Below are 12764 nucleotides of genomic sequence, written 5' to 3' on the forward strand. Positions count from 1 at the left end.
CGAACCGACCGAAAGCCAATCGCTGCCGCTTGTTTTAAGGCGCCGGGGTGAGCTGTAGTGCTGCTGTCAGTTCTACCCTCGTGTTTCACATTTAATTCACAGTTCTTTTCTTACGTATAAACATTCTCTTGTATTTTCAGTGCAAAAGCCATTTATGTGCCTGTATACATGTAAGCTCGTCACACTAACGGCCAATTACTAGAGATAATGTGTGTTAATGGAGGAATAGGGGGCCAAGAGGACTGTACAGATATTGCCCTAAGTAAAGCTAACACTGACACCAGTGAGCAGTGCACAGTGTGTGATGGGGAGAAAAATGAGACAGGAGAGGCAGGGGTGATCAACGCTGCGACCAACCCCGAGCGCTGGGTGCCAGCTCTGAACGAGGAAAGGCATTACAGCACTCCTCAGGCAGTCTGCTGTACGAAGGCATGAAGACGTGCTGTCTGTGAAGCCTGCCCACCAGGAGTATCAGCCGTGTGGCTCAGTGCTGTAACACGAGGCTCTGTGTGCACACAGACAGGTGAGTGATGCTGGATAAGAGCCGTGAGTAGCCAGACTGGAGATTTGATGAAGTGCTCCTATGATGGCTGTTTGCAGCCCGTGAACAGGGGAGCTGGTTACTTGATCCTCTGCTTTACCCGAACCTCATTGTTGCGGCTTTTAATATCTGAATATCCAGGCCTCCTTTAAAGGTGACTTGGAGGAAAGAATGGTGGGACAAGAATCAGCGTTCAGAGCTGGAAATGGGCAACAAGCAAACCATTTTCACTCCAGAGCAACTGGATGCATATCAGGTACAAAACAAACTAAATGAGTCTTTAGACAGAACACTGAATAATGGTGTTGCCGTTGTTTTTTTTCAAACAACCTCTTTAAAAATTAGTAACTAAGAGCATTGAATTACAGTGAAGATTTTAGCAAGATACTTTAGTAAGATTCTTACATCAAGAAAGGTTATAAAGTATTCCTAATTATGTACAAAAAGAAAGAGTATTAATGGTCAGCCACATTATCATTCTGTTTGAGTCACTGTAGTGGAAGAGTCAGGGCCAATGAGTGCTAAAAACTGTCATTACATGTGATGTCTTATTTCATAGGACTGCACATTCTTTACAAGGAAAGAAATTCTGAGGTGAGTCTTGTGTGTATGTTCTGTGTGTAATATACAGAGATTGCTACAAAATAGATTATATAAAAGATGAAGTACATTTAAAAATATTTTTAATGCATTTATACAAAATTAAAGTCATACACTGGACAATCTGAGCTTTTTTCTTTTTTTTTCTTTTAATGTACAGAAACTACCTATGCAGTCTATCATAAATTAACTTTTAAATTTTCTGCGAAGGTAACATCTCTATAAATGTAACAAGCTATATTTTAGTGTATATTTTGCTGCTGACATCCATGTTCCCCTCACTTTGTTTTAGGACAAGCGTCCTGTTGTACCTTGGGACATGTTGCCTGTTTTAAAAAATCATTAATGATCGTATCAAATTTTATTCACATTTCCTTCATGTAAAAAATCAGCAGCAGTTACTCTGAGGTGCTTTCTTCTCAAAGCCTTTGTGAACTTCATCAAATACTCTCTGGCCAAAGGATCTGCCAAGCAGGTTTGGTGTTCTGTTCCTATAGGACTTTTCACTGAAAATAACTCTTTGGTTTCTGCACCTCTCAAATGGTCATCAGGAATTGCTTGCTAATTTCTCTGAAGCATGGAGTATGAATGACAATTCTGTACAGAATATCCCCCTTTAGAACTTTGATATCCATGTGTGAATTAAATATTGAATAAAATATAAAAGATTCTGTAATAACTGAAATTTAAATCTGCCTTTCCTTGTAGTAAGTAGATGCCAGAGCCATAAGTGTGCCACGAATAAGACATTTATTATTGATAAGAATCCCTTTTAAAATTCTAACCTATTGTTTTGCTGATAACAGCTATGAATGGGATCTTCACACACACAAAGGGATGAGGAAAATAGCAAGCTGACAAAGTACTAATACATTCAGATGACTGTGCATACATTCCGTCTCCTGAACCCAACTGCTATGGAAAAAATAGAGATACCTGTGGTGAATAAAAATCTGTTAAGTTGTTCTGAAAGCCCGAGGGCTTTGTGTTTGTCACCAGTTTCACTATGCTGCTTTTTTAATGTTGCCTCTTCCACTAAGGCCTACTACGAGTATAATGAGTGTTATTTAGGGACTGATACCATCCTGGGAAGGGATGCAGAGTGTGAAGAATAGGGAAGGCAAACACGTTGTTTTCAGAGGTCTAAACAACTTGTTCCCTCGGCGAGCCTTTCTTTCTCTTTCAGACTGTTCTACAGATACCGAGATCTGGCCCCGCAGCTCGTCCCACTCGACTACACCAGCAGACCCGACGTGGCACTTCCCTATGAGCTCATTGGCAGCATGCCAGAGCTGAAGGTACAGAGCAAGGAGCACAACTAGAATCAAGTGACACAATTCAGTTTAATCTACCATTTTTAATAATTCATCCAGTACTAATTACTAAGGGGGTGAAATACAAATAAGTTTTTCTTATGAAGTCAAGCCTTTCTGGAAGCTTCTAATGATTTCCTGAAAACACCCTGAAAGTGCACAAAGGTTAAAGAAGGCAGCAGCTGTGCCTAACAGATTAGACAAAAACATAATAGCAGAAAAAAGGAGCATTTGACCGACAAAAATGGGTTACAACAAAAATTATTGGGCACCAGTTTTCTTATCTGCACTGAAATAAATGCTCATAAGGACGACCTTCCCTCAGTGCTGTGTTCTGTTTCCCAGGACAATCCGTTCCGCCAGCGGATAGCAGAGGTTTTCTCAGAGAGCGGAGATGGCAATATGACTTTGGATGATTTTTTGGACATGTTTTCTGTGCTGAGTGAGATGGCTCCCAGAGACCTAAAAGCTTATTACGCTTTTAAAATTTATGGTGAGTGACACAGGCAAGCAAAACCAAAAACAAAAAAAGTGAAGGTTGAGGAAAAGCTGTAGCTGCACACAGGAATGCAAAATGATCCATTTTCTGTAATGGTTTCTAGTTAGGTATGTTTTAATACAGCATTTCTCTCTGCTTACATCTGAATGCCCACTCTTTCTCCTAGAAACTTCTGGACCCTATTATCCTATTGTCTCTTATTTGGGATTAGGATTTACTAAAAAATTTGCAACCTGAAAGTGTCTGCAGCTTTCAAGAACTGATAAAACATTTAAGAAATGTTCAGTTCTGTCTGAGAAGCTGCTTTGAAAAGTGAAAGGGAAGGGATTTGGCTGCCCACGAAGCGGTGGGGTTTGGGCTGGGTTTGGCTGTGTGGGGGAGATTACTCCTCCAGCAGTTTTCTCTAAGGGCAAGCTCATTTTTTTTTCACAGTGCAATTTTTTGTTACTTTCCCCAGGATCAGCCAAAGCCAAACAACGTAACAGACAACAAAAAAAAACAAACCCACAACCAATTGAAACAGAACAAAAACCCACCAAACAACTTTTTTTTTTTTAATTAAATAGTACATGATTGAGCACAGTCTTTAAGTGAACCCCCACCAAAACTGGGCAGCCCGTTATCTTCCCTTAACTTCTCCTTTTTCGTCCTCTAGTTCAGTAGTGCTCATTTGCTACAATGATTTAATTATGGTTTGGCTATAATTAACTACTACACTATTTAGGATTGTTACCTTTGGTACGACAGGGAGATGTAAGATTTTTATTTTGTTGTTACATTTTTATACAAACACACATCACTTCCTTTCTCATTTGAACGTTCTAAAACAAATATGCTACTAGCCTGGAAACCAAACCCTTCCTATTGGGTCTTAGCAGTCAGCTATGTGAAATGCTGTTTTTTCTCACTTTGAATTCTTTTTGTTTCTTCTGACAGATTTTAACAATGATGATTACATATGTAAATCAGACTTGGAGAAAACTGTGAACAAATTAACCCGCAATGAACTCACCCCAGAAGAAGTTAGCCTTGCATGTGAGAAGGTGATTTATGAAGCTGATCTGGACAACGACGGAAAGCTTTCTTTGGAAGACTTTCAGCATATGATAATTCGAGCTCCAGATTTCCTCAGGTAATACTGGATTTCAGTTCATAACACCCAATTGCTCTACTGGAAGCTGTGAAACACACTTTGGCTGCTCAGTGGTTACAGATCTCTGCTCTTCCCCAGCAGTTTTGGTAGAGTTGCCCACCACAAAGACTGGGAAAACGCATGAGAAAGCATGAAGGCTTGCATTTGTATTCACTATTGCTTTTCGAACCTCCTGTGTCCTTTTTACATGATAAAAACTCCCAGTAACTGAAAAAGTTAATATTAGCATGCAGGCTCCACTGATAAATACCTGAGATTAGCTCATTCAACGTACAATGTGGTCCAAGCATGCTTTCTGATTTACATAAAACAGCATTCCAAATTTTGCATTTACTTAATGTAACAATTCTTTGCAAGTGATTTGAAAAATAATTTCCAACTTAAACTACAGTTTTAGGAGTAATGATAATGAATCCCTTTGAATGGAGGAAAGTGATTTGTAAGTGATCTTTGCTTCCTTTTTTAACAGCACATTTCACATTCGAATCTGAACCTAGCAAACATAAAGATGAAAGCACTTCTTCTTGAACAGTTTGGAAATGGAACCAGTCACAGGACTCTCTTATTCACCTCTTTAAAAGGAAAAGTTCATCTTTACTGAATTTTCCCTGTTATTCCACAGAAGGTGTGTTTCTACAGAATTGCCTATTCCCACCTCCTTCCCTCACCAAAGCAGTGATGTGGAAAAAAATATATTTTTTAAGTTTGGGGACCACCAGGTAGGGGGCTGTATGAAATTACAGCTCCTCAAACAAACAAAGACCCTGTGGAAATACCCCAATATCCATTAAAGACCCCACGCTGTTACAGACTCATGCTGCATGCAGGAATCTCTGTACTGCGGAACTACTCCTTTTCCCCTGAGACAAAGCCAGCTCTAGGTTTAGGGAAACATGCTGCTGCCTCCAGAACTTGGTTTTCCTTAGAAAACGCACACTGAGAATGTGCTCAGCTCAAGTTCTGAGGTTCAGAGAATGCCGCCTAACTTCAAAAATAGATTCAAAAACACGATGGTTAATCTAAATTGTGTAACCAACTCCTCCGATGTCCTCGAACAGCCTTAACAAATGATTCAATCAATCAACTGGCCCAAGTATTCTCCTGGTGTGTCACTGAAGCCTGATACAGGTTCTAAGATGGATAAAGGGAAGATTTATTCAGAATTTACAATTTACAGCTTAAACAACAAAAAAAAAACAACAAAACCAGATCCTATCCCATGTTCTTGGCACTCTTCCCCGTTTTTGGCAATAGTTTTCCACAACAGGATCTGTATGTTTTAATGATGAACCGGATTGACAAACTAAATTTTTTAAGTTCTCTTTTCATAAGAAGTTTATTTATGCAGTGCTCAGGGTCCTGTACAGAGTAAAAACATACATACTGTAATAAACAACAGTTCTGTCTTTTATACAAACAACAAAATCAATGAGAAGTGTTTAAGAAAGCAGTGGTAACGTGGGAAAGGTGGCAGCCAAGAGTGGTCCTTCTAAACATAGTTTACAGTTGCTTATGAAAACACTGGGATATGTTAAGTTCCCCTCAGAACGAAGACATGAGTCCCAGCTCACGCTCAGCTTAGAGCACAATTCCTGCAGAGGCTGGAGAGCAGCCTGCTGCACTTTGATCAGCTTCAGAAGACAAAAACTCCAAGCATCAGTGAAAGAAATGGGTCAAAGAATAAGGCAGCCTGAAATAATCAGACTGCACATTACCATTAATGTTCAATTGAACAGATCTTTATTTCATCTATAAATGAAGACACACGTTAGTCATCGTTCTTTCCCAACCCCTGTGAACTTCTAGCAGAAATGGAGACCATTCTTTCAGCAGTCATTTGTCCATTTCCTCTCCAGCATAACCCCCATCCATTTCATGTCCAAGAAAACAAGAAATCCCGGCAGCTTTTCAGCATGAGCATCAGCCAAACCACCACCACAGCAATAAAACCCCTTACAGTTGTCAGTAAGATGATTCCTACCCCACACGAAAGGAGACCAAATAATTCCCAGCAGCAGTAATGAGACTTACAATAATCCATAGGATTTATAAATCTGAGGCTGAAAGTCTGATGGTAGCACGAGGCTCTGATGTCGTGGAACACGAGATGTGCCTATCAGCACAGGAACTGGACAGGCAACGTCAGCACGAAGCAGCAGCTCCAGCACACACTGGCACATCAGCTGACAGGTCTGCACCCGAAAGGGTGAAATCTATCCAGCATACTGCAGCAGCCTCAAAAGTAAGGTCAACCACAGAATTCTGTGATCCTCATCAAAGTAAAGGAATTTGAGAACATGCTCAAAAATGGGTTTGTTTCTCTACAAACCAAGTGTTAACTGATTACCTGGCATTTTAGTGATATTTAGACATAGAAAACGTGTGGCAAGCACATTCTCAGCTTTTCAGATCTACTTAAATTCCTCTTTTGTAGATTCTGCATCGAATTTCAGATTTGTCCTTAGTTAATGAAAGCTTACCTATAAATGCATTCCTGTATTCAGTGGCACAGTACCTTTTTTGAACATTGTGTTTTTGTAATATCCGTGCTTAAAAAAACACAATAATTAAATGACATGTTGGAAATATCAACTACATGTTGTATTTATGCCAGATTTGATGTCAGTATTTGGCAACACGTAGCCAAGCAGAAATGCCACTGCAATATCTTTAAGCTTTCCCTGTCCTATATTTGCATTCTAGTTTCATGTTGTTTACACTGATCCAATTTCTGCATAGAGTCTGCATGCCGTAGGAGCACAGCGATGACTGCAGGTCACAGTAACTGCACAAAACTTCCTGAGACTGAGCAATAACACAGCTGTTCACTGAGCAAAACCCATCAGTTCAGAAAAGGAAATCATGCTGTAAGTTATATTATATTGACACGGGCAACAGCCAGCGTAAGTTTGAACAAAGGTGTTCACAGACAAAGAGCTTTTAATGCAAAAAGGTAACACAAGATCTAGCAAATGGAGGCTGACAAACGATGTGGTTTGTAAGTTAATGTGGTATTTCTTTCCTATCTCAAGACAAACAACTGAGATGCTGTCGATGGGCGAGACCCAGTGTCACGGTGACAGCAGGGCAGACTTAGCACTCATTTTCCCAGTCACTTCCTGAAGTGACTCTGGCTGCAACTTCTGGCTACATTAGAAGAGGTGGCTCCATGTGAGACAATCCACGTGTACCACTAAGCCAGAAACAAAACACCAAGCAGATCTGATTTAAGCACCTCAACTCGGCACCACTAAGTCCTCCAAGCAGTCTTTTTTTCTTAAAAAAAACCCCAAACTGTTCTTATCTCAGGGTAGCAGCACTGCTTGTCCAGCCTATCCCTCTGCAGGAGCTGTCCTCTGAAGCACCAGAAGGTTCTGCAGTGCCTTTATGTGATTTTATCCTACAGTACATCTGTGTGCCATTGACTGCTGCACTGTCACCAGGTCCTCACACTAAAAAGCCACAAGCAAACAAAACAAACGTTACAAGGTGCTGCTTAGAGGAAGGTTTCACATATCAGTGTAATAATGAACAGAGCTCATTTTGATCTGCTAGCTATTAAAAAAAAAAAGTTGGTGGCATTTAAAATCCATTTTTTAAGCTAGTAACTTGCACAGTACAATTTCCTTTTTTCTTTTAGAAAAGCAGGCAGTAATTCCTGTTGAGCTCAGTTGCATGCTGCGGATAAGTTTAAAAATCTATCAGACTTATAATTAACTCCAGTAACACTTAGGAGTGCTCCTCTAAGGCCAAGACAGATTACCAGAAAACTGAAGAAAACAAAGCTGGTAAGTAATCATTATTAAATCATTAACTTTAAAGTGAGCTTTAATTTTATCCTTAAGTGCAGTTTTCAATGTAAACAAAGCAGCACATGAACAATTCCAGTGAGTTGCAGGACACAGCTGATATGTTCACTTGGGTTAAATATACCATAACTCCAATTACTGACAGCAGACTTCTAAGCAGATTGCTCTTACTGGCTCCTTTTATTAATCTAATTAGTCAGGCTTACAGCCTCTCAAATGAGAGCAATTAGTTACCTAGGTGCTTTACTAGGCTGTTACATTTTATACAATGGAATGTAATAGACTGTGTTTATAAGAATAAATATTTCCACTGAGGACTAAACATCATTTGCATTGATGCATGCTATTAACAGGTTTGCTGCTGCTTGAAATCTGCAATGATCAATACATGGCAGCAAGGCAAATCTCAGCTTTCAAAGTTTGTTTTCAGAAAGTGTCCATATGTGCAACATTTATTTGCATATGTGAGCACGTGTGCATAAGAACACACAACTGGAAGCAGTGCAATACATTTTCTTGTCACAATTTGTAACCAGCTACTACATCACGACAGATCGGGGGCCATTTCCAACTAGAGAAGGAAGAGCTGTTCCCTGGGATGTTCAGTGTGGGATACGTGGCCCTGGGGGCTGTTTCTCTAAAAACTGAGTGCAGAACATCTGCAGCTCTCCTGCTGGACGTGCAGACCGTTTAATTAGGTGTGGCCACCTGTAACCCGGCTAAAGGAACTCCTGGCATAAGGAACCAGCACACCTACAGCACACTCTGCTTTTTCTAAAAAAATAGAGATGCCTTGGAATTTTTTTAAACTCCAGCTGCACTCATGGATTGTCTACAACACAGCTGAGTAAGAACAGCAGATCGAAGAACTGTCTCTAGTAGCAAGAAGGAGTTTTGCAGAAAGCTTCCTTTACCTTCTGGGAAGGCGCAGCCCGGACTGCCTTCCTAAGTGCATTTATTGGTTGTTTTGATGCAACTGCTTTGTATGCATCCAGACACAGATCTGCAGATGTATCAAATACATGCACCTGTACTTTATTCATATTGGCATTTCAGTTTCTGATTTTGATTATGACTTAATCTTTCTAATTTGGATACGTTAGAGATACAAACAGTGAGGTTGAAGCCTGTCAGCAGAGGTGCTCTCGCAGGTCACATTCGATCTGTGCTCCCCCTGCTCTGCAATGCCTGCCCAGTGGCAATCTGACAAAAATAAACTTGTTTCATCTCCAAAATTGAAGAGCAGACAATTACTAAAATAAACAATTTCTTATTCAGGTGGTCACAGAGTGACAAGGTTTGCTGGAAACGCTAGAGTCCACAGACAGAGAAGTCTCACTCAGAACAGGCACAGTCCAGTTGGGCTGAGCAGGCGCTCAGATTAAGGCTGTGTCCCTCACAGAAGAACACATCGGAAAAAGCTGCTTTTCTTTTGCTGGTCTGGTGTGATTTTGACTCCCTGGTTGCTGCCCTGTGGGCTATTGCCTTCCTGAAGATGCAAAGAATTTCAGTTACTTATTTATACTTAACAGCTTCTACTGCCTATACTTCATCTATACGTTTTGATGAATCAAATCTGTAATTATACAAAAAATATTACTAAAATTCAGCAGGAGCTTTCACTCATTTATTTGACCCTTCAGTTGCATCAGCCTCTGTGAAAACTCAGAGAGCTGCTCATCCTACTTTTGGCTTTGACCAACAAATACAGAGCCTGCTCTTCTTTCCATCAAACCAAAGACAGCAGAGACCAGAAAAATTACAGGATATGTTTGGTTTGTGCTCAGTACTTCAGGGTGTCAGTACAAGTAGAAGTGATTGGATTTTCTTTATGAAATGAAGCCAACAAAGCGTGAAGCAGACCTTCCATGCTCTAAACTGATACAATTCACTTTTCCTGACTGCAGGAGCAAGAAATACCGTTAAGCAGCTCTCCTCTACCACTCACATGGCTTTCTAAAAAACACATAGAAAAATTCTGTTCAGAGAACATCAACCACTGCAGCTGATTCCTGAAATGCAGACACAATGGTTTATAAGCCATGGGCAGAGCACAGCTCACTGAAACTAAAAACAAACCTCTCTGACCTTCAGTGCATTCCGGTCAGAGGCCACGAGAGGCCATTTGCTGTGCTGCAGTTCTTGCTGTTAATTCTCACGTTTTTTCCTCTCCATTTAAACACAGCTTAGCCTAAGTAGAATTCACTTACCAACTTCTTGTCCATTTTTGCTTTGATATCTCTGGCAAGAGTGAAAAATGCCTGCATAAGGAAAACAGTTGAAGGAATACAGTTAATAAAACACACTCTTAGCAGTTTTGTTTATTAATCATCTGCCCTCCTGACTTTAATAGCCCATGTGAAGTATCTGCAGTTGAGTTTCGCACCCAGTCAGGATGGGCAACTGCTCTCACTGCTGATCTGCACGCTTTATAAGACAATAAATACAAGAGAAAGGTTGCAGTACTTACATTCTCTATGTTTATATTTGCTTTTGCGCTGGTCTCCATGAATTTAATTCCAAAACTCGCTGCAAGCTGAACAAAAGCAGGTTTGGTGTTAGTTGGGTGGCTGCAGGAATAGCCACAAATGTAACGAGCAGCGCGGGATCTCCTCTGCAAATCAGGAGCTGAACTGCATTGCTACTGGCATCTGTTCTTACTGGGCTTTGTTCCTCTGTTTCATACTTTGTGCACATTTTCATCTGCTCCTTTGTCTTTCAATACATACATATATTTTTAACAGACACCTTGCCAGTTTTGTAACGTCTGCGGTACGTAGAAGTACTTTCTCTACTCTGACTAACATCCAGTGCCAGAAAAAACAATCCTGTCTACCTTTCTTTCACAAAAAGGGCCATTCCTAATGATTTTCTTTCTTTGGCTGAGAATTCAGCCAGTTCCTTTGCATCTAACGCATCTCAAGCAGATAATCCATCAGCAATCTAAACAGACTCATCTTTTTGTTGGACTGGGAAAATATTTTGCAGCTACAGCTTGGGAAACGTTCAGTAGCTCCACTCAGAAGTAGCACTGAGCCACCGAGGAAGCACACACACAGTAACAAATAACAGCTCTCGGTTAAAGTGGGGACACTGCGGGGCAGGAGGTGCACTTACTGCATCAAACCTTATACACAAACCAGGAAATGACAGTAATGACTGCTTCAAAAGTGGAAAATTAATGAATAAAAGGTATTTTAATATTCATAAAGGGAACTTCATTGCTCAGCTCAGGAAAATGCATAAAGACTGAATCCAAGAGGGAGCATCACCATGCCTCAGTTCTCTTAGAAGCACTGCATTCACTTCAGATCAGGTTTTCCTGAGGCTGCAGCACAGACTGCTTCTGCTCAGGCAGCAACTGCACCAGTGCTGGCAGGAAGGAACTCGGCAGGCTTTACAGACACCCCAGGAGGACCAACTTTACACGCCGCCTTCACCCTCAGCAATCCAGGTGCAGCCTGTGACACTTACCTTCTCCCCTTGCTCTCTAGAAACTTGTCTTTTGTCATTTGCATCACATTTGTTCCCAAGGATCATTTTTTCGACGTCTGGAGAGGCATGCTGAGATAGAAACAGATGAAAGAAAGGACTTCTGCTTATGTCTTACAAGTACTGCCAAAAGATGAGGTGTCCATCAAGAACATAAAATGGACATGCTGGTGCTAAGCACTCTCAGGTTTCTGAACTGCACAGCATCTGATCCCAGCACTGCACTGCAGGCACCGACTGCTCCGTGAGCGTCCGTCAGCTCTGAGCCCACTTGTGCCAGGGAAACAAAATCAAAAGCACGCTCTGTACGCCCTCACAGCAAATGACTGTTAGCCAGTGCAGTTATTCCTGATTTTTGTTTCATTTATTTTCTACTTTGAGTTTGAAAGAGACATTTCTGAAGTATTTAATTTCTCCTTTCGGAAGGAGAAACAGCACCTTTAACATCACATAAACAGAGAAATTACCTCTTCGATGTTCCTGACCCAGTTCCGAATATTTTCAAAAGACTTTTCATTGGTGATGTCATAGACTAACATAATGCCCTAAGGAACAAGGAGACAGACACTTCTTTCAGCGTCATCAGTATAAGCAACAGTTAAAGACCCGTCGTATCAGAAAGGACAGATAAAGAAGAGCTGTTTCAGCACAACCCGGAACGTCAGCGCGCGTTCTGCGAGGCGGCGACGGGGCGCGAGTTCGCACTGAGTCACAGCGCCCAGCGCCCGGCACAGCGCCGGCACCCGGCCAGCTGAACTGCAGGGCGGTTCCGCCCGCAGGCCACGCCGCTCCGCTGGAGCCGAACCGCCCGCGCCGCGCTCCTACCATGGCTCCTCTGTAGTACGCCGTTGTGATGGTGCGGAATCGCTCCTGCCCGGCGGTGTCCCTGCAAACACACGGAACGGGGCTCGCTCACCTCCCAGCTCGGTGCTCACATCGCGCGGCGCCGTGCGCTAAAACTGCTTTTGTTTTGACGACACCGCCAGAGCAAAACCGCGACAAAAGTAACGGCGCTACGCCGCAGCGCCGGCTGTCAAGGCGTGGAACTCAAACCGGCCTTACCATATCTGCAGCTTGATTCTCTTGCCATCCAGCTCTATCGTTCTGATCTTAAAATCAATGCCTGGAACGAGAAACAACCGAATTACTTTTAATTTCTACAGAGAACCAAACGAGGTTTTCCCTCTGGTTCCCCCGGTCCGGCTTCGCCGCCTTCCCACGAGGAAAGCGAGCGGAGGCCGCCCGCACGGCCGGGCTTCGGGCCGCGGCTCAGCGCCGCAGGGAGCGAGGCGGCAGCACCGCACAGCCCGGCAGCGCAGCCCGCGGGGGCCGCGGCACCGCTCGGCCCCGCGCACCG

General features: G+C 42.2%; 3 protein-coding genes across 4 annotated transcripts in view; 1 reads left to right on the forward strand and 2 right to left on the reverse strand.

The window, feature by feature from the left end:
• Nucleotides 1-433, reverse strand: part of FAM32A (family with sequence similarity 32 member A) — a 1486-nt gene extending 1053 nt beyond the window's left edge. Inside the window, exon 1 of the mRNA XM_019609974.1 lies at nt 400-433. Coding sequence (XP_019465519.1) covers nt 400-433 — 34 coding nt within the window. The remainder of the gene's footprint in view (nt 1-399) is intronic.
• Nucleotides 1-5384, forward strand: CIB3 (calcium and integrin binding family member 3). Of its 2 annotated transcripts, XM_003213308.4 has the most exons (8): nt 1-47; nt 141-523; nt 683-797; nt 1101-1135; nt 2328-2439; nt 2800-2947; nt 3890-4085; nt 4576-5384. In XM_003213308.4, the coding sequence occupies exons 3-8, from the start codon at nt 747-749 to the stop codon at nt 4595-4597; spliced, it is 564 nt and encodes a 187-aa protein (XP_003213356.1). In that variant the 5' UTR covers nt 1-47; nt 141-523; nt 683-746; the 3' UTR covers nt 4598-5384. The 2 variants fall into 2 exon arrangements, with proteins under 2 accessions (XP_003213356.1, XP_019465650.1); XM_019610105.2 differs by having other exon boundaries at nt 7-523; nt 696-797.
• Nucleotides 5385-5422: 38 nt separating this feature from the next.
• Nucleotides 5423-12685, reverse strand: RAB8A (RAB8A, member RAS oncogene family). The gene is made up of 7 exons (XM_010725113.3): nt 12470-12685; nt 12233-12293; nt 11875-11952; nt 11390-11479; nt 10386-10451; nt 10126-10176; nt 5423-9404 (listed from the first exon to the last, which is right to left on the reverse strand). Exons 2-7 carry the CDS (start codon nt 12233-12235, stop codon nt 9312-9314), a joined length of 381 nt encoding a protein of 126 aa, XP_010723415.2. The 5' UTR covers nt 12236-12293; nt 12470-12685; the 3' UTR covers nt 5423-9311.
• Nucleotides 12686-12764: the final 79 nt, after the last annotated feature.

This window comes from Meleagris gallopavo, chromosome 30 (genome assembly GCF_000146605.3).
Source record: "Meleagris gallopavo isolate NT-WF06-2002-E0010 breed Aviagen turkey brand Nicholas breeding stock chromosome 30, Turkey_5.1, whole genome shotgun sequence".
NCBI classification, from domain to species: domain Eukaryota; kingdom Metazoa; phylum Chordata; class Aves; order Galliformes; family Phasianidae; genus Meleagris; species Meleagris gallopavo.

What these genes read in the sequence shown, in the direction of transcription:
- RAB8A (XM_010725113.3), bottom strand. An exon ending in GGGTCAGGAACATCGAAGAG is followed by an intron (nt 11,480 to 11,874) that starts GTAATTTCTCTG and finishes TTTCTATCTCAG; the next exon opens with CATGCCTCTCCAGACGTCGA. An exon ending in CAAATATAAACATAGAGAAT is followed by an intron (nt 10,177 to 10,385) that starts GTAAGTACTGCA and finishes TTCCTTATGCAG; the next exon opens with GCATTTTTCACTCTTGCCAG.
- CIB3 (XM_003213308.4), top strand. Translation starts at nt 747, where the DNA reads ATGGGCAACAAGCAAACCATTTTCACTCCAGAGCAACTGGATGCATAT. An exon ending in AGCAACTGGATGCATATCAG is followed by an intron (nt 798 to 1,100) that starts GTACAAAACAAA and finishes CTTATTTCATAG; the next exon opens with GACTGCACATTCTTTACAAG. An exon ending in GCAGCATGCCAGAGCTGAAG is followed by an intron (nt 2,440 to 2,799) that starts GTACAGAGCAAG and finishes TCTGTTTCCCAG; the next exon opens with GACAATCCGTTCCGCCAGCG.